At 50.9% G+C, this 26,195-nt stretch overlaps 1 protein-coding gene and 1 long non-coding RNA gene across 2 annotated transcripts in view; one reads left to right on the top strand and one right to left on the bottom strand.

Moving 5' to 3' along the window:
* LOC140455202 (chromo domain-containing protein rhino-like) overlaps window positions 1-21,234 on the bottom strand; it is a 21,873-nt gene extending 639 nt beyond the window's left edge. The window contains exons 1-3 of the mRNA XM_072549919.1: window positions 20,645-21,234; window positions 5,298-5,477; window positions 2,658-2,759 (exon numbers count right to left, since the gene is read on the bottom strand). Coding sequence (XP_072406020.1) covers window positions 2,658-2,759; window positions 5,298-5,477; window positions 20,645-20,836 — 474 coding nt within the window. The 5' untranslated portion in view covers window positions 20,837-21,234. The remainder of the gene's footprint in view (window positions 1-2,657; window positions 2,760-5,297; window positions 5,478-20,644) is intronic.
* The window catches only part of LOC140454478 (uncharacterized), a 656,315-nt gene that overhangs the window by 57,861 nt on the left and 572,259 nt on the right, over window positions 1-26,195 (top strand). The window lies entirely within an intron of this gene.

Below are 26,195 nucleotides of genomic sequence, written 5' to 3'. Positions count from 1 at the left end.
ATGGGCTGAGGGGTGGCAGATGGAGTTTAATTCAGATAAATGTGAGGGGCTGCATTTTGGGAAAGCAAATCTTAGCAGGACTTATACACTGAATGGTAAGGTCCTGGGGAGTGTCGCTGAACAAAGAGACCTTGGAGTGCAGGTTCATAGCTCCTTGAAAGTGGAGTCGCAGGTCGATAGGATAGTGAAGGAGGTGTTTGGGATGGTCTCCTTTATTGGTCAGAGTATTGAGTACAGGAGTTGGGAGGTCAGGTTGGGGCTGTACAGGACATCGGTTAGGGCCACTGTTGGGATATCGCGGGCAATTCTGGTCTCCTTCCTATCGGAAAGATGTTGTGAAAGGGTTCAGGAAAGATTTACAAGGATGTTGGAGGGTTTGAGCTACAGGGAGAGGCTGGACAGGCCGGGGCTGTTTTCCCCGGAGCGTCGGAGGCTGAGGGGGGGGGTGACCTGGTTTATAAAACCATGAGGGGGCACGGATAGGGGTAAATAGACAAGGTAAATAGGCAAAGTCTCTTCCCTGGGGTTGGGGAGTCCAGAACTAGAGGGGGGTAGGTTTAGGGTGAGAGGGGAAAGGGAGCTGAGGGGTAACGTTCTCACCCAGAGGGTGGTGCGTGTGTGGAATGAGCTGCCAGAGGAAGGGGGTGGAGGCTGGTACAATGACAGCATTGAAAAGGGGGATGGGGACAGGGATAGGGAAGGGATTGGAGGGTAATGGGCCGAGGGGCTGGCAAACGGGGACTGGATTGGGTTGGGATATCAGGGTCGGCAGGGACGGGGACGGGCCGAAGGGTCTGTTTCCGTGCTGTCCATCTCTGTGACTCTTATGTAAACACCACAGACGTTAAGTGATGTCAGCACTCCGTGGAACTGGCTCCTCAGTTTCCTGACCCACAGGCCGCAATCCACGAAGATTGGGGACAATATTTCATCCTGACTAACACTGGAGCCCCCCCCCCCCCCCCAATGGGACGTACTCAGCCCCCCACTGCGTCACCAAATACGCGACCCTATTCTCATGCTCGCTGATGACCCCACCATCGTCGGTCCCATCCCAGACGGTGATGAAGCAGACGGGAGGGGGAGGACCCAGACAAAATGGTGCCCCCCGCGAATGACCGAGGGGACACTGCCCTGGATGGACGCAGCTCTTGACAACACTCGAGAACGGCGCAAAGACCGTGCGAATCAGGATAGGAGGCCATTCGGCCCCTCGCGGTTCCACCCAACCCGCCCCCACGAGATGACCGTGGTCCCCGACTCCAGTTTCCCGCCAAGACCCCGCCATCCACCTCCCCGCATTGGACACGACCAGCCTCCGGGCGTCATCTGAGAAAACGTTCTCCCGCCAAAATTACAGACCACTAACCCTCAGGTGCTGGGGTCCCGGGTGGACAGGCAGGAGGCCGGAAGATCATCGGCAGCATCAAGGTGGGGGGGGGGGAGGGTGGAGGGGAGTGTAAAAGTCCGACGTTTCGGGAGGAGCCCACCTTCAGGATTGCGGGGTGGGTTGGGGTAGGAGGTGGGGTGGTGGGGGGGGGGGGGGGGGGTGAACACAGGTTGGCACGCACGTTCCCGGTGACCCGCGCCAGCCTCTGTCTGTCGAACGTTCACCGATTCGCCTCACCAGCTGCCATCGGTCCGCAAACCCCCACCAAACGCACACCCGCTCCCCGCCCCTGCGCCACCCCTCCCAGCTCCCTCCACACCCCACCCCATTCCCCCCCCCCCCCCCCACCACCCCATCCCCCGACGCTCAGTGTGTACCGTCTACGAGACCCACTGCAGAACCTCACCGAGGGGGGGCCCCTCAGACAGCACCTTCCCAAACCACCCCCCACCCCCACCACACCCCTCTACCATCAAGAAGGCGGGGGGGGGGGGGGGGGCAGCAGATACACGGGGAACACCACCTCCCCCCTCCCCTCTCTCCCCAACTCCCCCCGTCCCGGAATCTATCGGCCGCTCCTTCCCGGGGTCAGAATCCTGGGATGGCCCCCCCCCCCTCACCCCTCCCCTCCCTGAGGGGCATGGTGGGTCTACCCCACAGCAGCACGCAGCTAAGATGGCAGCTCACCCCCACCTTCTCAAGGAGGGGTCATTAGAGACGGGGGGGGGGGGGGGGGGGGGGGGGCGATAAACACTGGGCCCTGCCCATTGACCCGCACGTCCCACGACATGGCGGAGAGATGGGGGGGGGGGGGGGGGGGGGGAAAGAGGTGTTGGGGGTCGTAGGGTCACGGAATGGAAACCGACCCTTCGGCCAGTTGGAGCCGACACGCGTTTCTATGGAGGGTTGCCCCGCCCCGCCCCCGACCGCACACCACCCTCCCCGAGACCCACGCGCACGCCCCACGTTTCCAATAACCCTCCCCTCCCCTCCCCCCGTCTCTCCCCCAGCAGAGGGGGTGGGCGGTGGGAGGGGTAAGGCGGGAAACGTGAGGGAGCCTCCCGGCTGACCTCGTGTGGGGGGAGGGGGTGGGGGGGGGTGCCGAGCGGATGGGCGAGGGAAGGGGCAACGATGGCGACGGGAGACGGCGTGGGGGGGGGGGGAATCTCTCCCTTCGTGAACGTCACCCTCTTCCCCCCACCCACCCCCCTACCACCCCAACTCGACCCCCCCCCCCCCCCTCCGGGCATCGGAGACCAACACCCACCTCCTTGAAGCAGGTCTTCAGGTGGTGGGACCTCTGACGGGTGCTGCTACGAAGGTTCCGCGCTTCCGGAAGGTTCTCTCCGCCCGGCAACGATTCGCCGCTCTGCGGAACGGGAAGGGTTTCGGTCAAGGGGTCAGGATCGAGAGATCGCCGGGACCTCTTCCCTCCCCGCTTTACCGCCCCGCCCCTGTACCGATCCCCAAACTAATCCCACTGCCCCACTCTCTCTCCCATCGCCCTGTATCAATCCCCAAACTAATCCCACTGCCCCACTCTCTCTCCCCATAGCCCTGTATCAATCCCCAAACTAATCCCACTGCCCCGCTCTCTCTCCCCATAGCCCTGTATCGATCCCCAAACTAATCCCACTGCCCCACTCTCTCTCCCCCATAGCCCTGTATCGATCCCCAAACTAATCCCACTGCCCCACTCTCTCTCCCCATAGTCCTGTATCGATCCCCAAACTAATCCCACTGCCCCACCCTCTCTCCCCATAGCCCTGTATCATTCCCAAACTAATCCCACTGCCCCACCCTCTCTCCCCATAGCCCTGTATCATTCCCCAAACTAATCCCACTGCCCCACTCTCTCTCCCCATAGCCCTGTACCGATCCCCAAACTAATCCCACTGCCCCACTCTCTCCCCATAGCCCTGTATCGATCCCCAAACTAATCCCACTGCCCCACTCTCTCTCCCATAGTCCTGTATCGATCCCCAAACTAATCCCACTGCCCCACCCTCTCTCCCCATAGCCCTGTATCATTCCCCAAACTAATCCCACTGCCCCACCCTCTCTCCCATAGCCCTGTATCAATCCCCAAACTAATCCACTGCCCCACTCTCCCTCTCCCCATAGCCCTGTATCAATCCCCAAACTAATCCCACTGCCCCACTCTCTCTCCCCATAGCCCTGTATCGATCCCCAAACTAATCCCACTGCCCCACTCTCTCTCCCCACGTCCCTGTATCGATCCCCAAACTAATCCCACTGCCCCACTCTCTCTCCCCACGTCCCTGTATCGATCCCCAAACTAATCCCACTGCCCCACTCTCTCTCCCCACGTCCCTGTATCGATCCCCAAACTAATCCCACTGCCCTGGCCCTGACGTTCTCCTGTATTTTGTCGGCCTCTCCCACCACCCCCCCCCCCCCCCTCCCAGCCCCCCTCCTGCCTTCTACGAAAGTCAAGCCCTGACTCCCGGACGACGGCGATCTGACTCCCCACTGGAGACACGGTAGAGAGATCCTGGCGAGCGGGGCCTTCAGATTCTCGGTTCCCCCCGGCTCCCCACAACGGCCGAGGGGGGCAGAGTGAGGAGACGCTGGGATGATTGGAGACCTTACCCTGCCAAGAGTGAATTCCATCAGCCCCACTCCGTGCTGTGTGTGTGGGTGTGTGTGTGTGTGTGTGTGTGTGTGTGTCCCCAGTCAGGCACAGCTTGTGCAGGAGCTAAAGATAGGAACGCCAACTCCGAGCTGAGAGAGTTCCCATCTGTTTGTCACGCTGCGTCAGACGGTATTTATAGACTCTGCAGAGACGGGCAGCTCAGATCGTTCGGGCGAAAGTGGAGGGTGCGGTGGGGTGCTGGTGTGGGGGGGTTGGTGTTGAGGGGGTCGGAGAGATGTGGTTGCGCTGGGAGCAGCATACAACACAGCGGCTGGGAGGCTAACCCCCAATCACCACTGTCCAGGGTAAAGCTCCCTCTACACTGTCCCCCCCCGGCATCACACACTCCCCAGGGACAGCACAGGGTTAGATACAGAGTAAAGCTCCCTCTACACTGCCCCCCCCCCATCAAACACTCCCAGGGACAGGGACAACACGGGGTTAGATACAGAGTAAAGCTCCCTCTACATGTCTCCCCCATCCCAGGGACAGGGACAGCACGGGGTTAGATACAGAGTAAAGCTCCCTCTACACTGTCCCCCCCCGTCAAACACTCCCAGGGACAGGGACAGCACGAGGTTAGATACAGAGTAAAGCTCACTCTACACTTTCCCCCCCATCCCAGGGACAGGGACAGCACGGGGTTAGATACAGAGTAAAGCTTCCTCTACACTGTCCCCCACATCAAACACTCCCAGGGACAGCACGGGGTTAGATACAGAGTAAAGCTCCCTCTACACTGTCCCCCCCATCAAACACTCCCAGGGACAGGGACAGCACGGGGTTAGGTACAGAGTAAAGCTTACTCTACACTGTCCCCCCCATCCCAGGGACAGGGACAGCACAGGGTTAGATACAGAGTAAAGCTCCCTCTACACTGTCCCCCCTCATCCAGGGACAGAGACAGCACGGGGTTAGATACAGAGTAAAGCTTCCTCTACACTGTTCTCCCCATCAAACACTCCCAGGGACAGCACGGGGTTAGATACAGAGTAAAGCTCCCTCTACACTGTCCCCCCCATCAAACACTCCCAGGGACAGGGACAGCACGGGGTTAGATACAGAGTAAAGCTCCCTCTACACTGTCCCCCCCATCAAACACTCCCAGGGACAGCACAGGGTTAGATACAGAGTAAAAGGGGTGGGGGTGGGGGAGGAAGCTGAGGCTGGGATTTGAAGATGGCGGAGTGTTGACCGTTGGGAGGTGGGTTGGTGTCTGTCGCCCATTGGAGAACCCTCCTCCCTGCTCACCTGGTCTGGCTCGGCCTTGAGGGAGGTCTCGAGCCGGGCGTGGTATTTCCTGAGCAGCTGCGGGCACCCCCGGAGGTTCTCGATGGGCTCCCACGAGTTGTCCTTGGCGCTGTAGCCCTTCCACTTGAGCAGGTACTTGACGCTGCCTTCGATGTAACGTGAATCCAAGATGGCCTCCACCTGCACGAGGTTCACACACACAGACACTCAGGGAAGAGTTCGAGCCCCGGCGTTGAACCTCTTTCCGGCGTCAAGCCGCGGGGGTTTGGGCCCGGCATTGGTCACCCCCCCCCCCCCCCCCTCACCTCCCCCACGTCCCTGATTGGCCGCCCACCCATCGAGCGAGCCGCCATCTTGAATCGCACCGGCCCACCTGACCTCCCTGGACCCACCGCGTCCCTCGGGGGGGGGGAGGGGAGTCCCCAAGCCAAGGATTCTGACCTGAGTCAGGGGGTGGCAAGGGGTTGAGGTGTGGTGGGGGGGGGGGGGGGGGTGAGGGGTTGTATCTGCCCCAACCCTACCCCCCTACCCCCTTTTCCCATCATCCTCCTGGAGGGGTTTTGGGAAAGGTGCTGCCCGAGGAGAGTTCCCGGGGGGGGGGGGCGTCTCGCACATGGTACAAACCCCCGTGACTGAGCGTCGTGGGCGGGTGGAGGGGTGTGGGTGAGGGCCCAATCGAGGTGGAGGTAGGGGGGCGGGGGCTGCTTTGTCCCTGGGGGGGGGGGGGTGGGGGGGGGGGGTGTTGCAAGGGACTTGGATTTCTCGAGGTGGGGTTCTTGCGTCCACCCCCTGCAGGGTCCCCAAGCTGGGGGAGATGGTGGGGGTTTGACTGGGATTCCCAGCTTCCCCCAACACCTCCCCCCGCCCCCCTCCCCCCACCCCAAGTCACGGGGACCCCTCAACTCCCCAAACGGGACGTCATCTGCACGCAGTAAAAACCCATCAAAACCAACCTCTCGTATTCAAGCTGTCAAATGTATTAAGGCATAGACTCATAGAGATGTACAGCACGGAAACAGACCCTTCGGCCCAACCCGTCCCTGCCCACCCAGATATCCCAACCCAATCTGATCCCACCTGCCAGTACCCGGCCCATATCCCTCCAAACCCTTCCTATCCATATCCCCATCCAAATGCCTCTTAAATGTTGCAATTGTACCAGCCTCCACCACATCCTCTGGCAGCTCATTCCATACACGTACCACCCTCTGGGTGAAACAAGTTGCCCCTGAGGTCTCTTTTATATCTTTCCCCTCTCACCCTAAACCTACGCCCCTCTAGTTCTGGACTCCCCAACCCCAGGGGGGAAAAGACTTTGCCTATTTACCCTATCCATGCCCCCTGATGATTTTATAAACCTCTATAAGGTCACCCCCTCAGCCTCCGACGCTCCGGGGAAAACAGGCCCAGCCTCTCCCTGTAGCTCAAACCCTCCAACATCCTTGTAAATCTTTCCTGAACCCTTTCACAACATCTTTCCGATAGGAAGGAGACCAGAATTGCTCGCGATATTCCAACAGTGGCCCTAACCAATGTCCTGTACAGCCCCAACCTGACCTCCCCAACTCCTGTACTCAATACTCTGACCAATAAAGGACACCATCCCAAACACCTCCTTCACTATCCTATCGACCTGCGACTCCACTTCCAAGGAGCTATGAACCTGCACTCCAAGGTCTCTTTGTTCAATAACACTCCCCAGGACCTTACTGTTAAGTGTATAAGTCCTGCTAAGATTTGCTTTCCACTAATGATTCATCGGGGATTTATCAGGGAGGGTAGGAGTAAGTAAATCGCTTATTAAAAGAGCTAGACCAGACTGGATGGGCTGAACGATCTCCTTCCCCATTCGAAAGGGTTCAGGAAAGACGTGCGAGTAGATCTGCCCACCCAGAGCATGGCCACGCAGAAAACCGTGTCAGAAACTCCCAGAATGCCTCAGCGTTGACCAAACAGGCTGACCAAGGGAACCCAGACATGAGCACAGTCACTCGCAGACCACCTCCCAAGGCAAACCGACGATAAGCTTCCTGGAGCCGATCAGCACCACTGCCCCAAATCTCCCCCCCCCCCCCCCCCAACCCGAGGGCAGTCTCGTACCCCGGTGATACCAAAGCCGCACAAAGGACAGGTCAGAGGGAAAGGTACCAGAATACCTCACTCGCAGGGAGAGCCAGAATGGAATCACCTTACTGCTTTAAAAGGGACATTCTCACCTACCCCTCGAAGAGAGCTGCAATCTCCTGATCCCATGAAGAACCACTTTTTGCTCCCAGAATGCTCCATTGTGTCAACCCACCCTCCTGATAACTGCTTTGCCACTATCACCATCATAACCGGATTACTTGATTATCAAGTACGTAGTATTTTCCTTGATTTTTGTTTAAATTAACGTTGTTGTACAGAATTCCTATTTTTTAAAAAAAAACTGGCTTGATCATCAGCTCAGGGAAGAGTGTTCCAGCTTCCTGGACACACCTGGTCTGTGCTGTTTCAGCTCGGTCAGTCTCCCTTCCCGCGATATCGCTGGGTCGATAAACCATTTGTCAATTCCACCTCCATCTGCGTTTCTTGTGAACCGTGCCCTGTCGGGCTAATTCCTCTGACAAAACTTTTACAAGGATGTTGGAGGGTTTGAGCTACAGGGAGAGGCTGCACAGGCCGGGGCTGTTTTCCCCGGAGCGTCGGAGGCTGAGGGGTGACCTTATAGAGGTTTATAAAATTATGAGGGGCATGGATAGGGTAAATAGGCAAAGTCTCTTCCCTGGGGTTGGGGAGTCCAGAACTAGAGGGGGGTAGGTTAAGGGTGAGAGGGGAAAGGGAGCTGAGGGGTAACGTTCTCACCCAGAGGGTGGTGCGTGTGTGGAATGAGCTGCCAGAGGAAGGGGGTGGAGGCTGGTACAATGACAGCATTGAAAAGGTGGATGGGGACAGGGATAGGAAAGGGGTTGGAGGGCTACGGGCCAAGGGCTGGCAAAAGAGACCAGATTAATTGAGGATTCGGACAGACGAGTCTGTTTCTGTGCTGTATAACCATTGAGTAATAACTTCAAACTAATAAAATGGTGGCTCAGTGGTGCCTCACTGCACCAGGGATCCAGGTTCGATTCCACCCTTGGGTGACTGACTGTCTGTGTGGAGTTTGCACATTCTCCCCCCCGCTGTGTCTGCGTGGGTTTCCTCCGGGTGCTCCGGTTTCCTCCCACAGTCCAAAGATGTGCAGGTTAGGATGGATTAGCCGTGCTAAATTACCCATAGTGCCCAGGGATGAGCAGGTTAGGGTGGATTGGCCATGCTAAATTACCCATAGTGCCCAGGGATGTGCAGGTTAGGGTGGATTGGCCGTGCTAAATTACCCATAGTGCCCAGGGATGTGCAGGTTAGGGTGGATTGGCCGTGCTAAATTACCCATAGTGCCCAGGGATGTGCAGGTTAGGGTGGATTGGCCGTGCTAAATTACCCATAGTGCCCAGGGATGTGCAGGTTAGGGTGGATTGGCTATGCTAAATTACCCATAGTGCCCAGGGATGTATAGGTCAGGGTGAATTGGTTGTGCTAAATTACCCATAGTGCCCAGGGATGTGCAGGTTAGGGTGGATTGGCCATGCTAAATTACCCATAGTGCCCAGGGATGTGCAGGTTAGGGTGGATTGGCCATGCTAAATTACCCATAGTGCCCAGGGATGTGCAGGTTCGGGTGGATTGACCATGCTAAATTACCCATAGTGCCCAGGGATGTGTAGGTTAGGGTGGATTGGCCATGCTAAATTACCCATAGTGCCCAGGGATGTGCAGGTTAGGGTGGGTTGGCCGTGCTAAATTACCCATAGTGCCCAGGGATTGCAGGTTCGGGTGGATTGGCCGTGCTAAATTACCCATAGTGCCCAGGGATGTGTAGGTTAGGGTGGATTGGCCTTGCTAAGTTACCCATAGTGCCCAGGGATGTGCAGGTTAGGGTGGATTGGCCGTGCTAAATTACCCATAGTGCCCAGGGATGTGTAGGTTAGGGTGGGTTGGCCGTGCTAAATTACCCTTAGTGCCCAGGGATGTGCAGGTTAGGGTGGATTGGCCGTGCTAAATTACCCATAGTGCCCAGGGATGTGCAGGTTCGGGTGGATTGGCCGTGCTAAATTACCCATAGTGCCCAGGGATGTGCAGGTTAGGGTGGATTGACTGTGCTAAATTACCCATAGTGCCCAGGGATGTGCAGGTTAGGGTGGATTGGCCGTGCTAAATTACCCATAGTGCCCAGGGATGTGCAGGTTAGGATGGATCGGCCGTGGGAGACGCAGGATTATCGTCTGGGTGGGCTGCCCTTCAGAGGGTCAGTGCGGACCCGATGGGCGGAATGGCCTGCTCCCAACTCGGTCAGAGTTCTGTCAGAGTTTTGCCTGAAACCGGCCTCCATCCCTTATTTGCGAGGGTCGTGCTGGGAGATCACAGCTGGTCAGGCAGCGTCCGAGGGAGCGAGAGAATCGACCTCTTGGCCTTCGTCGGGAACGAGCCAATGCTGACGAAGAGGTTATGCCCGCCTCTCCCGCTCCTTTGGACGCTGCCTGACCGGCTGCGCTTTTCCAGCACCACACCCTCGACTCTGAGCTCTTGTCGCTACGAGGCCTGGAGGCGAAAATCCCGGGAAGTCCTGTTGCAATGAGGTGGGGGGTGGGTGGGGAAAGTTGGTGAAGGTGCGCCTTGGGGTAGTGTGCGTAGATCTGGTCCCCGCTTCCCGGAAAAGATGTCCCAGCATCGTCGGGATTGGAGGTGTGTGGGGCGGGGGGGGGGGGGGGGAATTGGGGAAGAGATTGACCTGGCCTGGTTTTTGGATTGAAGGTGGGGGGGGGGTGGGTTGACATAACTTCGGCCTCACCCGATTGAGGTTTCGCAGAATGAGCGCCAATCGTGGTGAGACGGACCCAGCACTCGAGGGGGCACCCACGTGGCCTACGCTTGAGGGTCCCAATCCTGCCTCCGGTGTCTGACGACCTTGTGGCCCCGCGGCTTAGCGTTTCGTGTCCTGTTGTGTCTTTACCACCCTCCAGCTGAGGGCAACGAAACCCCCACCCTCCCCCCCCCCCCCCCACCGTCCCAGTCCAGGCCCCACGCCGTAAGTGGTCAATTCCGAGCTGCCCTCTGGGAATTTGGCAGCGCTCGTTGCACGCTGGCCTCACCGACAGCGCGTACTGCCCACAAAGAGAAAAACGGACAGGTTAACTTCAGAGGTCACAACGTGCACTGGTCGAGGTCACAAGATGGAGGGCACTTGCCTGCTCTGTCCCATCTTCTTCTCTTTCCTCTCCATTCCCCGTGCCTATTTTTTTTTTCCCTTCATCTCCTTTTCTTCCCTTTGATTCCCGGCCTTCCCCGTCGATGGTCCCCGGCCTCCAGCGAGCGATGGTTTCCGGCCTGGCACAGCGGCCCCTTCCCACGGAGTGGCCTCCCTCTGTCGGGGCCTTCCGGCGTTGGCAATGGCGTTCACGTGGTCCGTCCCAGCGGCCTCCTCCCCCCTCGAGGCCTCCCGCCATTGACGTGGCGACCTCCCAGCCTGGTGCGGAGGCCTCCTCCTGGGGGGGGGGGGGGGGGGGGGGGCTCCTGTGTTGGCATGGCAACCACCCCAGCTATGCCCCCAGAGGCCTCCCACCTCGGACCCTCCAGGCGTTGTCATGGCGGCCACACGGGCCTGGCCCAGAGGCCTCCTCCCTCAGGGGCCTGCAGGCGTCGTCATGGCGACCACATAGGCCTGGCCCAGAGGCCTCCTTCCTCAGGGGCCTGCAGGCGTCGTCATGGCGACCACATAGGCCTGGCCCAGAGGCCTCCTTCCTCAGGGGCCTCCCAGGCGTTGGCATGGCGACCACACGGGCCTGGCCGAGAGGCCTCCTCCCTCAGGGGCCTGCAGGCGTCGTCATGGCGACCACATAGGCCTGGCCCAGAGGCCTCCTTCCTCAGGGGCCTCCCAGGCGTTGGCATGGCGACCACACGGCCTGGCATGTGGAGCCAGGGCCTAGTTCGGACTGGAAGCCTAGAGCCAGTGTTGCTGGTTACTTTGCTTCTGTAACAAATCTTGTGCCTGGGTCCAAGTCAGCGACGTGTAAATCTTTCATTGTAGTCCTTGAGTGTGTTATGGACCAGGCCAGAAGCCTCCCCCCACCCCCCCAAACTATCCTGGAGACCCTAACCTTTCCTTATTTTAAACACAGATATGAAGTGGGTGCCCCAAGTGCGAGGCAGCCAGTCAAACGTAGCCTGAGGCAAAACGGAATTTGTTTAAACGCTGCGGCTAAAACGCGAGCAGGAGAAAGCAGCATTAAGAGTCACTTCGCCTAACCGACCGAACGCTAATCGTTCCAACACAGTCACATCCCATAAACACGACCCGTTGGCAGGAAGCTCGATACATACACAGGCAGGAGGGAACTGAGAGACTTCAGAAAGAGAAAAAAAATCAGAGGAATTCGTGACTGAAGGGCGCCAGGCCCCACTTCTTATGACTACCACAGCTGGAACAAACTGGGGCGGCACGGTGGTTAGCACCGCTGCCTCACAGCGCCAGGGCGTCCCGGGTTCGATCCCAGCCTCAGGGCGGTCGTCTGTGCGGAGTTTACACATTCTCCCTCCCTCCCCCACCCCCCCCGCTGTTGTCCGCACGGGATTGCTCCGGTTTCCTCCCACAGTCCAAAAGAGGTGCAGGTCAAGGTGGATCGGCCGTGCCAAATTGCGTTGGGCGCATTAGTCAGAGGGGTAAATGGGTCTGGGTGGGTTACTCTTCGGAGGGTGGACTCGTTGGGCTGAAGGGCCTGTTTCCACGCTGTCGGTGAGTCTAATCTAACCCCAACCCGATCTGGGAGGGTTGGCCACTGCTCAAACCAGACACTTCAGCACCTCTGCTTTTACAACCCCTCTTGGGGGGAAAAAAAATATACCATGGACAAAATAACCCTTTTAACGTGACAAAGGTATTCTATCCTATTCTCTGCAGAGGCAGATGGCGATACCTCTGTCTAGGTAAACAGAGTTCAGTGTGTCATACGCGCAAGTAAAGTAACGTTAAGGGATCGACATGTCTGGATGAATTAACTAAGCGAAGGGGCCAATATATAGACTAATTAAGACATCAATGTGCGGGAATATGGCACACGAACCTAAATGGGCATAAAACACTTACAAACAGCAATGGCTCGAAACAAACTAAGTTGGAGATTTATCTACAGACAGGTATAATTGGAGACCTACGCATAGATCGTAAAAAGGATCATTTTACCACAAGCCCAGCCAGACACCGCACCATCTGAACTTCCTGCCAAGTTGAGGCTGTGAGTATACATAGACAGCGGTGTACAGAGAGAGGCAAGGGATCAATTATATCACCCCGTCTATATAGACGCAGGTGTTGATACACATGAATACACAGATAAACAGGATGGACGGGAAGGAAAAGGGTGAAGGCGAACATAATAATCGAGGTTATGGTGATTGTGGTCTCATTTAAGGGATCTCTGCACATCAATAAGCAAAAGGATATGCATAAACTCAGTTAAAAGCCTTTGACTAAGTAGATAAACGACATGGAGGGGTCTGTGTATATATAGATAAACTACATGGAGGGGTCTGTGTATATATAAATAAACTACATGGAGGGGTCTGTGTGTATATAGATAAACTATATGGAGGGGTCTGTGTGTATATAGATAAACTACATGGAGGGGTCTGTGTAGATATAAATAAACTATATGGAGGGGTCTGTGTATATATAAATAAACTATATGGAGGGGTCTGTGTGTATATAGATAAACTACATGGAGGGGTCTGTGTGTATATAGATAAACTATATGGAGGGGTCTGTGTACATATAGATAAACTACATGGAGGGGTCTGTGTATATACAGATAAACTACATGGAGGGTTCTGTGTGTGTATATATAAACTACATGGAGGCGTCTGTGTGTATATAGATAAAATACATGGAGGGGTTTGTGTGTATATAAATAAACTACATGGAGGAGTCTGTGTGTATATAGATAAACTACATGGAGGGATCTGTGTGTATATAGATAAACTACATGGAGGGGATTGTGTATATATAAATAAACTACATGGAGGGGTTTGTGTATATATAAATAAACTACATGGAGGGGTCTGTGTGTATATAGATAAACTACATGGAGGGGTTTGTGTATATATAAATAAACTACATGGAGGGGTCTGTGTGTATATAAATAAACTACTTGGAGGAGTCTGTGTGTATATAGATAAACTACATGGAGGGGTTTGTGTATATATAAATAAACTACATGGAGGGGTTTGTGTATATATAAATAAACTACATGGAGGGGTTTGTGTATATATAAATAAACTACATGGAGGGGTCTGTGTGTATATAGATAAACTACATGGAGGGATCTGTGTGTATATAGATAAACTACATGGAGGGGTCTGTGTGTATATAGATAAACTACATGGAGGGATCTGTGTGTATATGGATAAACTACATGGAGGGGTCTGTGTGTATATAGATAAACTACATGGAGGGATCTGTGTGTATATAGATAAACTACATGGAGGGGTCTGTGTATATATAAACTACATGGAGGGGTCTGTGTATATATAGATAAACTACATGGAGGGATCTGTGTGTGTATATATAAACTACATGGAGGCGTCTGTGTATATATAAACTACATGGAGGAGTCTGTGTATATATAGATAAACTACATGGAGGGATCTGTGTGTATATAGATGAACGACAAGGAGGGGTCTGTGTATATATGAACTACATGGAGGAGTCTGTGTATATATAGATAAACTACATGGAGGGGTCTGTGTGTGTATATATAAACTACATGGAGGGTTCTGTGTATATATAGATAAACTACATGGAGGGGTCTGTGTATATATAGATAAACTACATGGAGGGGTCTGTGTGTATATATAAACTACATGGAGGGTTCTGTGTATATATAGATAAACTACATGGAGGGGTCTGTGTATATGCAGATAAACTACATGGAGGGGGTCTGTGTGTATAGATGAACTACATGGAGGGGTCTGTGTGTATATAGATAAACTACATGGAGGGGTCTGTGTGTATATCGATAAACTACATGGAGGGATCTGTGTACATCGATAAACTACATGGAGGGGTCTGTGTGTATATAGATAAACTACATGGAGGCGTCTGTGTGTATATAGATAAAATACATGGAGGGGTTTGTGTATATATAAATAAACTACATGGAGGGGTTTGTGTATATATAAATAAACTACATGGAGGGGTCTGTGTGTATATAGATAAACTACATGGAGGGGTCTGTGTATATATAGATAAACTACATGGAGGGGTCTGTGTATATATAAATAAACTACATGGAGGGGTCTGTGTGTATATAGATAAACTACATGGAGGCGTCTGTGTGTATCTAGATAAAATACATGGAGGGGTTTGTGTATATATAAATAAACTACATGGAGGGGTTTGTGTATATATAAATAAACTACATGGAGGAGTCTGTGTGTATATAGATAAACTACATGGAGGGGTTTGTGTGTATATAAATAAACTACATGGAGGGGTCTGTGTGTATATAAATAAACTACATGGAGGAGTCTGTGTGTATATAGATAAACTACATGGAGGGGTTTGTGTATATATAAATAAACTACATGGAGGGGTTTGTGTATATATAAATAAACTACATGGAGGAGTCTGTGTGTATATAGATAAACTACATGGAGGGGTTTGTGTATATATAAATAAACTACATGGAGGGGTTTGTTTATATATAAATAAACTACATGGAGGGGTCTGTGTGTATATAGATAAACTACATGGAGGGATCTGTGTGTATATAGATAATCTACATGGAGGGGTTTGTGTATATATAAATAAACTACATGGAGGGGTTTGTTTATATATAAATAAACTACATGGAGGGGTCTGTGTGTATATAGATAAACTACATGGAGGGATCTGTGTGTATATGGATAAACTACATGGAGGAGTCTGTGTATATATAGATAAACTACATGGAGGAGTCCGTGTATATATAGATAAACTAAATGGAGGGGTCTGTGTGTATTTAGATAAACTACATGGAGGGGTCTGTGTATATATAGATAAACTACATGGAGGGGTCTGTGTGCATATAGATAAACTACATGGAGGGGTCTGTGTATATATAGATAAACTACATGGAGGGGTCTGTGTATATATAGATAAACTAAATGGAGGGGTCTGTGTGTATATAGATAAACTACATGGAGGGGTCTGTGTATATACAGATAAACTACATGGAGGAGTCTGTGTGTATATAGATAAACTACATGGAGGGGTCTGTGTATATATAGATAAACTAAATGGAGGGGTCTGTGTGTATATAGATAAACTACATGGAGGGGTCTGTGTATATATAAATAAACTACATGGAGGGGTCTGTGTGTATATAGATAAACTACATGGAGGGGTCTGTGTATATATAAATAAACTACATGGAGGCTTCTGTGTGTATATAGATAATCTACATGGAGGGGTCTGTGTATATATAGATAAACTACATGGAGGAGTCTGTGTATATTTAGATAAAGTACATGGAGGGGTCTGTGTATATATAAATAAACTACATGGAGGGGTCTGTGTGTATATAGATAAACTACATGGAGGGGTCTGTGTGTATATAGATAATCTACATGGAGGGGTCTGTGTATATATAAGTAAACTACATGGAGGTGTCTGTGTATATCGATAAACTACATGGAGGGGTCTGTGTGTATATAGATAATCTACATGGAGGGGTCTGTGTATGTATAGATAAACAACATGGAGGGATCTGTGTATATATAGATAAACAACATGGAGGAGTCTGTGATTATATAGATAACCTACATGGAGGGGTCTGTGTATATATAGATATACTACATGGAGGGGTATGTGTGTATATAGATAAACTACATGGAAGAGTCAGTGTATATATAAATAAACTACATGGAGGAGTCTGTGCATATATAGATAAACTACATGGAGGAGTCTGTGTATATGTAGATAAACTACATAGAGGGGTCTTTGTGTATGTAGATAAACGACATGGAGAGTTTTGTGTGTATATAGATAAACTACGTGGAGGGGTCTGTGTATATATAGATAAACTATATGGAGGAGTCTGTGTATATATAGATAAACTAAATGGAGGGGGGGTCTGTGTATATATAAATAAACTACATGAAGGGATCTGTGTATATATAGATAAACTACATGGAGGAGTCTGTGTATATATAGATAAACTACATGGAGGGGTCTGTGTGTATATAGAAAAACTACATGGAGGGGTCTGTGCATATATAGATAAACTACATGGAGGGGTCTGTGTGTATATAAATAAACTACATGGAGGAGTCTGTGTGTATATCGATAAACTACATGGAGGGATCTGTGTGTATATCGATAAACTACATGGAGGGGTCTGTGTATATATAGATAAACTAAATGGAGGGGTCTGTGTGTATATCGATAAACTACATGGAGGGGTTTGTGTGTATTTAGATATACTACATGGAGGGGTCTGTGTGTATATAGATAAACTACATGGAGGGGTTTGTGTGTATTTAGATATACTACATGGAGGGGTCTGTGTGTATATAGATAAACTACATGGAAGTGTCTGTGTATATATAAATAAATTACATGGAGGGGTCTGTGTGTATATAAATATACTACATGGAGGGGTCTGTGTATATATAGATAAACTGCATGGAGGGATCTGTGTGTATATAAATCAACTACATGGAGGGGTCTGTGTATATATAGATAAACTACATGGAGGGATCTGTGTGTATATAGATAAACTACATGGAGGGGTCTGTGTATATATAGATAAACTACATGGAGGAGTCTGTGTATATATAGATAAACTACATGGAGGGGTCTGTGTATATATAAATAAACTACATGGAGGGGTGTGTGTATATAGATAAACTACATGGAGGAGTCTGTGTGTATATAGATAAACTACATGGAGGGGTCTGTGTATATATAGATAAACTACATGGAGGGGTCTGTGTATATATAGATAAACTAAATGGAGGGGTCTGTGTGTATATAGATAAATTACATGGAGGGGTCTGCGTGTATATAGATAAACTACATGGAGGGGTTTGTGTGTATTTAGATAAACTACATGGAGGGGTCTGTGTGTATATAGATAAACTACATGGAAGAGTCTGTGTATATATAAATAAATTACATGGAGGGGTCTGTGTGTATATAGATAAACTACATGGAGGGGTCTGTGTATATATAAATAAACTACATGGAGGGATGTGTGTATATAGATAAACTACATGGAGGAGTCTGTGTGTATATAGATAAACTACATGGAGGGGTCTGTGTGTATATAGATAACCTACATGGAGGGGTCTGTGTATATATAGATAAACTGCATGGAGGGATCTGTGTATATATAGATAAACTACATGGAGGGGTCTGTGTATATATAGATAAACTACATGGAGGGATCTATGTGTATATAGATAAACTACATGGAGGGGTCTGTGTATATATAGATAAACTACATGGAGGAGTCTGTGTATATATAGATAAACTACATGGAGGGGTCTGTGTATATATAAATAAACTACATGGAGGGGTGTGTGTATATAGATAAACTACATGGTAGAGTCTGTGTGTATATAGATAAACTACATGGAGGAGTCTGTGTATATATAGATAAACTACATGGAGGGATCTGTGTGTATCTAGATAAACTACATGGAGGGGTCTGTGTATATATAGATAAACTACATGGAGGAGTCTGTGTATATATAGATAAACTACATGGAGGGGTCTGTGTATATATAAATAAACTACATGGAGGGGTCTGTGTGTATATAGATAAACTACATGGAGGGGTCTGTGTGTATATAGATAAACTACATGGAGGGGTCTGTGTATATGTAGATAAAATACATGGAGGGGTCTGTGTATATATAGATAACCTACATGGAGGGGTCTGTGTATATATAGATAAACTACATAGAAGAGTCTGTGTATGTATAGATAAACAACATGGAGGAGTCTGTGTGTATATAGATAACCTACATGGAGGGGTCTGTGTATATATAGATATACTACATGGAGGGGTCTGTGTATATATAAATAAACTACATGGAGGGGTCTGTGTATATATAGATAAACTACATGGAGGGGTCTGTGTGTGTATAGATAAACTTCATGGAGGGGTCTGTGTATATATAGATAAACTACATGGAGGTGTCTGTGTGTATATAGATAAACTACATGGAAGAGTCAGTGTATATATAAATAAACTTCATGGAGGAGTCTGTGTGTATATAGATAAACTACATGGAGGTGTCTGTGTATATATAAATAAACTACACGGAGGGATCTGTGTGTATATAGATAAACTACATGGAGGGGTCTTTGTGTACGTAGATAAACTACATGGAGGGGTCTGTGTGTATATAGATAAACCACATGGAGGGGTCTGTTTATATATAGATAAACTACATGGAGGGGGCTATGTATATATAGATAAACTACATGGAGGAATTTGTGTATATATAGATAAACTCCAAGGAGGGGTCTGTGTGCATATAGATAAACGACATGGAGGGATCTGTGTGTATATAGATAAACTACATGGAGGGGTCTGTGTATATATAGATAAACTACATGGAGGAGTCTGTGTATATATAGATAAACTACATGGAGGGGTCTGTGTATATATAGATAAACTACATGGAGGGATCTGTGTGTATATAAATAAACTACATGGAGGGGTCTGTGTGTATATAGATAAACTACATGGAGGGGTCTGTGTATATATAAATAAACTACATGGAGGCTTCTGTGTGTATATAGATAATCTACATGGAGGGGTCTGTGTATATATAGATAAACTACATGGAGGGGTCTGTGTGTATATAGATAAACTACAAGGAGGGGTCTGTGTGTATATAGATAAACTACATGGAGGGATCTGTGTGTATATAGATAAACTACATGGAGGGGTCTGTGTATATATAGATAAACTACATGGAGGAGTCTGTGTATATATAGATAAACTACATGGAGGGGTCTGTGTATATATAGATAAACTACATGGAGGGATCTGTGTGTATATAGATAAACTACATGGAGGGGTCTGTGTGTATATAGATAAACTACATGGAGGGTCTGTGTATATATAGATAAACTACATGGAGGGATCTGTGTGTATATAAATAAACTACATGGAGGGGTCTGTGTATATATAGATAAACTACATGGAGGTGTCTGTGTATATATAGATAAACTACATGGAGGGGTCTGTGTGTATCTAGATGAACTACATGGAGGGGTCTGTGTATATATATAAATAAACTACATGGAGGGGTCTGTGTATATATAAATAAACTACATGGAGGGGTCTGTGTGTATATAGATAAACTACATGGAGGAGTCTGTGTGTATATAAATAAACTACATGGAGGGGTCTGTGTATATATAGATAAACTACATGGAGGGGTCTGTGTGTATATAGATAAACTACATGGAGGGGTCTGTGTATATGTAGATAAACTACATGGAGGGGTCTGTGTATATATAAATAAACTACATGGAAGGGTCTGTGTGTATATAGATAAACTACATGGAGGGGTCTGTGTGTATATAGATAAACTACATGGAGGGGTCTGTGTATATGTAGATAAACTACATGGAGGGGTCTGTGTATATATAGATAAACTACATGGAGGAGTCTGTGTATATATAGATAAACTACATGGAGGGGTCTGTGTGTATATAAATAAACTACATGGAGGGATCTGTGTATATATAGATAAACTACATGGAGGGGTCTGTGTGTATATAGATAAACTACATGGAGGGATCTGTGTGTATATAGATAAACTACATGGAGGGTTCTGTGTATATAGATAAATTACATGGAGCGTTCTGTGTATATATAGATAAACTACATGGAGGGGTCTGTGTATATATTGATATACTACATGGAGGGGTCTTTGTGTTTATAGATGAATTACATGGAAGAGTCCATGTATATATTGATAAACTGCATGGAGGAGTCTGTGTATAGATAAATAAAATGGATGAACCAGTGTATATATAGATTAACCAAATGGAGGAATCTCTGTATTTCTATGTAAACTAAATGGAAGAGCCTGTGTATCTACAGATGAACCAAATGGACAAGCCTGTATATATATAAATGAACCAAGTGAAGAAGCCTATGTATATTGAGATGAACTATGTGGGGGAGTCAGCGTATATATCGATGAACCAAATGGAAGGTCCTGTGTATATATAGATGAACAAAGTGCAGAGGTCTCAGTCTAGGTGTTACCTCGTACTCGCGCGCGGTGGTTCGCCACCCACGATGAGCCGATCCCTGTGCGACCTGGCTTGGATCAGGCCGGGATGGAGGACAGTGTTGACGTTTGTAGGGCCGGACCTGAATCTGGCTGATGGCCATTCGGTGACCCCCTGCAGCAGTCCTCCGACCCTCTCTGCAACCGCTACTCCGAGACCTGCGCATCTCCGAGACCGGACCGCTGCTCCCCGCTCTGTCACCTCTCTCCAAAGGAACCCCCACTCTCTCTCTCTCTCTCTCCCTTTGTTACTCTATCTCTCTCTCCGTCTACCTCTATCTCTCTCTCTCTCTGTCCCTCTCGTTCCCTCTATCTCCTCCTCTCTCTACCTCTATCTCTCTCTCTCTCTCGCTGTCCCTCTCTCTCTCTGTCCCTTGCTCTCTCTATCTCCCTCTCTCTCTATCTCTGTCTCTCTGTATCTCTCTCTCTCTATCTCTCGCTCGCTCCCTCTCTCTCTCTCGCTCCCTCTCTCTCTATCGCTCTCTCGCTCCCTCCCTCTCTCTCTCTCTCTCGCTCCCTCTCTCTCTATCTCTCTCTCGCTCCCTCTCTCTCTATCTCTCTGTCGCTCCCTCTCTATCTCTCTGTCGCTCCCTCTCTCTCTATCTCTCTCTCTCTCTCCCTCTTCCTCTCTCTCCCTCTCCCTCTCTCTCTCCCTCTCTCCCTCTCTCCCTCTCTCTCGCTCCCTCTCCCTCTATCTCTCTCTATCTCTATCTCTCCCTATCCCTATCCCTATCTCTCTCTCCCTCTCTCTCTCTCTCTCCTTCTCTCCCTCCGTTTATGAAACCTCTGTCAAAGCCACACCCCCTCCCTTTATCCCTTTATGACCTCACCCAACAGCTCAGCCAATCATCAGCGGGTCTGGGTGGAGCCAATGGGGAGGGACGAACTATGATTGGATGACGCGGGGGTGGGGTTGCATTAGGCCCCACCCACTTTGAAGGGCAGGGGGAGGGGGGAGAGGGGGAGGGGGGAGGGGGGAGAGGGGGGAGGGGGGTGGGGGGTGAGGGGGAGGGGGAGGGGGAGGGGAGGGGCTGGGGGCAGGGGGGAGGGGGGAGGGGGGTGAGGGGGAGGGGGAGGGGTGGGTGCGGGTGCGGGGGGCGGTTAGAGAGAGGGTGGAGGGGGGTAAGAGGGGGAGGGGATTTGGAGCTGAGTTGGGGCTCCGGTGAGACCAGCCGGGATAGTATTTCATGGAGGAGCTGGGCACGACGGGCCGAATGGATGCTGAAGATAAATCTTGGTCTCTCTCTCTCTCCCTCTCTGTTTCTTTAACTCCAGCCCCTTCTCTTTCTGGGTCTCTCTGTCTCAAGAGAACGAGAGAAAGAGAGTGAGATAGAGAGAGTGACAGAAAGAGACAGACAGAGAGAGACAGAAAGAGACTGACAGAGAGAGACAGAGAGAGAGACAGAAAGAGACTGACAGAGAGAGACAGAGACAAAGAGAGAGAGGGATAGAGAGAGAGAAAGAGAGACAGGGCCAGAGACACAGAGAGAGAGAGAGAGAGAGAGACACACACACACACACAGAGACAGAGACAAAGGGAGAGAGAGAGACAGAGAGAAACAGAGAGATAGAGACAGAGAGAGATAGAGAGAGACAGAGACAAAGGGAGAGAGACAGAGAGAAACAGAGAGAGAGAGAGACAGACAGAGATAGAGACAGAGTGAGAGACAGAGAGAGACGGAGAGAAAGACAGAGAGAGAGGGGGGAGAGAGACAGAGAGAGAGACAGAAAGAGACTGAGAAAGGCAGAGAGAGAGACAGAGAAGAGAGACAGAGAGACAGAGAGAGAGAGAGAGAGAGAGAGACAGAGACAAAGAGAGAGAAAGACAAAGAGAGAGAGAGATAGATAGAGAGAGAGGGACAGAGAGAGAGAGAGAGAGAGACAGACAGAGACAGAGACAAAGGAAGAGAGAGAGAGACAGAGAGAAACAGAGAGATAGAGACAGACAGAGATAGAGAGAGAGACGCGTTTTGCTTCCTGAACGTCAACGATATTTCTCCGGACTCTCAGGGCAGAGGCCGAAGTCCTTTGGGGGAACGCGGGTTCGGTCAGCGGGGTGCAGGCCAGGGTCTTGACTGACTGACGCCGGGTTGGGGGATTGGGTGCACCAACTGAGACCCAGCACCGGTAGGACCGGCCATGGCCAGGTGGTGGTGCTGTTGGGTAAGGGCCCCCCCCCTCCTTGCTGGTGAACTGGAGGCCATTTGGCCCACAGCATCACCACGGCAACAGGAAACTACCCCACTGGGACAGGTCGTACATCATCGACCACTCGTTCAAACACTCCCCAGGGACAGCACGGGGTTTGATACAGAGTAAAGCTCCCTCTACACTGTCCCCCCCCCATCCCAGGGACAGGGACAGCACGGGGTTAGATACAGAGTAAAGCTCCCTCTACACTGTCCCCCCCCCATCCCAGGGACAGGGACAGGGACAACACGGGGTTAGATACAGATTAAAGCTCCCTCTACACTGTCCCCCCCGCATCAAACACTCCCAGTGACAGGGACAGCACGGGGTTAGATACAGAGTAAAGCTCCCTCTACACTGTCCCCCCCAATCCCAGGGACAGGGACAGCACGGGGTTAGATACAGAGTAAAGCTCCCTCTACACTGTCCCCCCATCAAACACTCCCAGTGACAGGGACAGCACGGGGTTAGATACAGAGTAAAGCTCCCTCTACACTGTCCCCGCATCAAACACTCCCAGGGACAGGGACAGCACAGGGTTAGATACAGAGTAAAGCTCCCTCTACACTGTCCCCGCATCAAACACTCCCAGGGACAGGGACAGCAAGGTGTTAGATACAGAGTAAAGCTCCCACTACACTGTCCCCCCCATCCCAGGGACAGGGACAGCACGGGGTTAGATACAGAGTAAAGCTCCCTCTACACTGTACCCCCCGATCAAACACTCTCAGGGACAGGGACAGCACGGGGTTAGATACAGAGTAAAGCTCTCTCTACACTGTCCCCCCATCAAACACTCCCAGGGACAGGGACAGCACGGGGTTAGAAACAGAGTAAAGCTCCCTCTACACTTTCCCCCCCATCAAACACTCCCAGGGACAGGGACACCACGGGGTTAGATACAGAGTAAAGCTCGCTCTACACTGTCCCCCCCCATCAAACACTCCCAGGGACAGGGACAGCACGGGGTTAGATACAGAGTAAAGCTTCCTCTACACTGTACCCTCCATCAAACACTCCCAGGGACAGGGACAGCACGGGGTTAGATAAAGAGTAAAGCTTTCTCTACACTGTACCCTCCATCAAACACTCCCAGGGACAGGGACAGCACGGGGTTAGATAAAGAGTAAAGCTCTCTCTACACTGTCCCCTCCATCAAACACTCCCAGGGCCAGGGCCAGCACGGGGCTAGATACAGAGTAAAGCCCCCTCTACACTGTCCCCCCATCAAACAATCCCAGGGACAGGGACAGCACGGGGTTAGATACAGAGTAAAGCTTCCTCTACACTGTCCCCCCATCCCAGGGACAGCACGGGGTTAGATACAGAGTAAAGCTGCCTCTACACTGTCCCCCCGATCAAACACTCCCAGGGACAGGACAGCACGGGGTTAGATACAGAGTAAAGCTCCCTCTACACTGTCTGCCCCCCCCCCATCAAACACTCCCAGGGACAGGGATAGAACGGGGTTAGATACAGAGTAAAGCTCCCTCTACACTGTCCCCCCATCAAACACTCCCAGGGACAGGGACAGGGACAGCACGGGGTTAGATACAGAGTAAAGCTCCCTCTACACTGTCCCCCCCATCCCAGAGACAGGGACAGCACGGGGTTAGATACAGAGTAAAGCTCCCTCAGGGAATGAGGGAAATGTGTGCGTTGTGTGTTGGTGGTTACCTTGGAGATACAGAATCATAAACGACTGTGCTGAGAGATTTGTTTCTCAGCCCCGAGGCGGGACGGAAATTCGGAGCTGACTCCCAGTGTGAATGTGGAACAGTCTGGGGCTCAATCTGACTCCGACAAGGGAATACACCTGAGAGAGCGACAGAGCCCTGAAGCATTCAGTAAACCCATGGCCTAGCCCTGTATCAGTCCCCAAACTAATCCCACTGCCCCACTCTCGCTCCCCATAGCCCTGTATCAATCCCCAAACTAATCCCACTGCCCCCGCTCTCTCTCCCCATAGCCCTGTATCAGTCCCCAAACTAATCCCACTGCCCCACTCTCTCTCCCCATAGCCCTGTACCGATCCCCAAACTAATCCCACTGCCCCACTCTCTCTCCGCATAGCCCTGTATCGATCCCCAAACTAATCCCACTGCCCCACTCTCTCTCCCCATAGCCCTGTATCAATCCCCAAATTAGTCCCACTGCCCCGCTCTCTCTCCCCACAGCCCTGTATCGATCCCCAAACTAATCCCACTGCCCCACTCTCTCTCCCCATAGCCCTGTATCAATCCCCAAACTAATCCCACTGCCCCACTCTCTCCCCATAGCCCTGTATCAATCCCCAAACTAATCCCACTGCCCCACTCTCTCTCCCCATACCCCTGCATCAATCCCCAAACTAATCCCACTGCCCCACTCTCTCTCCCCATAACCCTGTATCAATCCCCAAACTAATCCCACTGCCCCACTCTCTCCCCCCATAGCCCTGTATCGATCCCCAAACTAATCCCACTGCCCCACTCTCTCCCCATAGCCCTGTATCAATCCCCAAACTAATCCCACTGCCCCCGCTCTCTCTCCCCATAGCCCTGTATCGATCCCCAAACTAATCCCACTGCCCCGCTCTCTCTCCCCATAGCCCTGTATCGATCCCCAAACTAATCCCACTGCCCCACTCTCTCTCCCCATAACTCTATATCGATCCCCAAACTAATCCCACTGCCCCACTCTCTCTCCCCATAGCCCTGTATCAATCCCCAAACTAATCCCACTGCCCCGCTCTCTCTCCCCATAGCCCTGTATCGATCCCCAAACTAATCCCACTGCCCCACTCTCTCTCCCCATAGCCCTGTATCGATCCCCAAACTAATCCCACTGCCCCACTCTCTCTCCCCATAGCCCTGTATCAATCCCCAAACTAATCCCACTGTCCCACTCTCTCTCCCCATAGCCCTGTATCGATCCCCAAACTAATCCCACTGCCCCACTCTCTCTCCCCATAGCCCTGTATCGATCCCCAAACTAATCCCACTGCCCCCACTCTCTCGCCCCATAGCCCCCATCAATCCCCAAACTAATCCCACTGCCCCACTCTCTCTCCCCATAGCCCAGTATCGATCCCCAAACTAATCCCACTGCCCCACTCTCTCTCCCCATAGCCCTGTATCGATCCCCAAACTAATCCCACTGCCCCACTCTCTCTCCCCGTAGCCCTGTATCGATCCCCAAACTAATCCCACTGCCCCACACTCTCTCCCCATTGCCCTGTATCAATCCCCAAACTAATCCCACTGCCCCACTCTCTCTCCCCATAGCCCTGTATCGATCCCCAAACTAATCCCACTGCCCCACTCTCTCGCCCCATAGCCCCCATCAATCCCCAAA

The sequence above is a fragment of the Chiloscyllium punctatum genome, chromosome 3 (assembly GCF_047496795.1).
Source record: "Chiloscyllium punctatum isolate Juve2018m chromosome 3, sChiPun1.3, whole genome shotgun sequence".
Classification (NCBI taxonomy): domain Eukaryota; kingdom Metazoa; phylum Chordata; class Chondrichthyes; order Orectolobiformes; family Hemiscylliidae; genus Chiloscyllium; species Chiloscyllium punctatum.
This window is presented reverse-complemented; position numbering and strand designations above follow the sequence as displayed.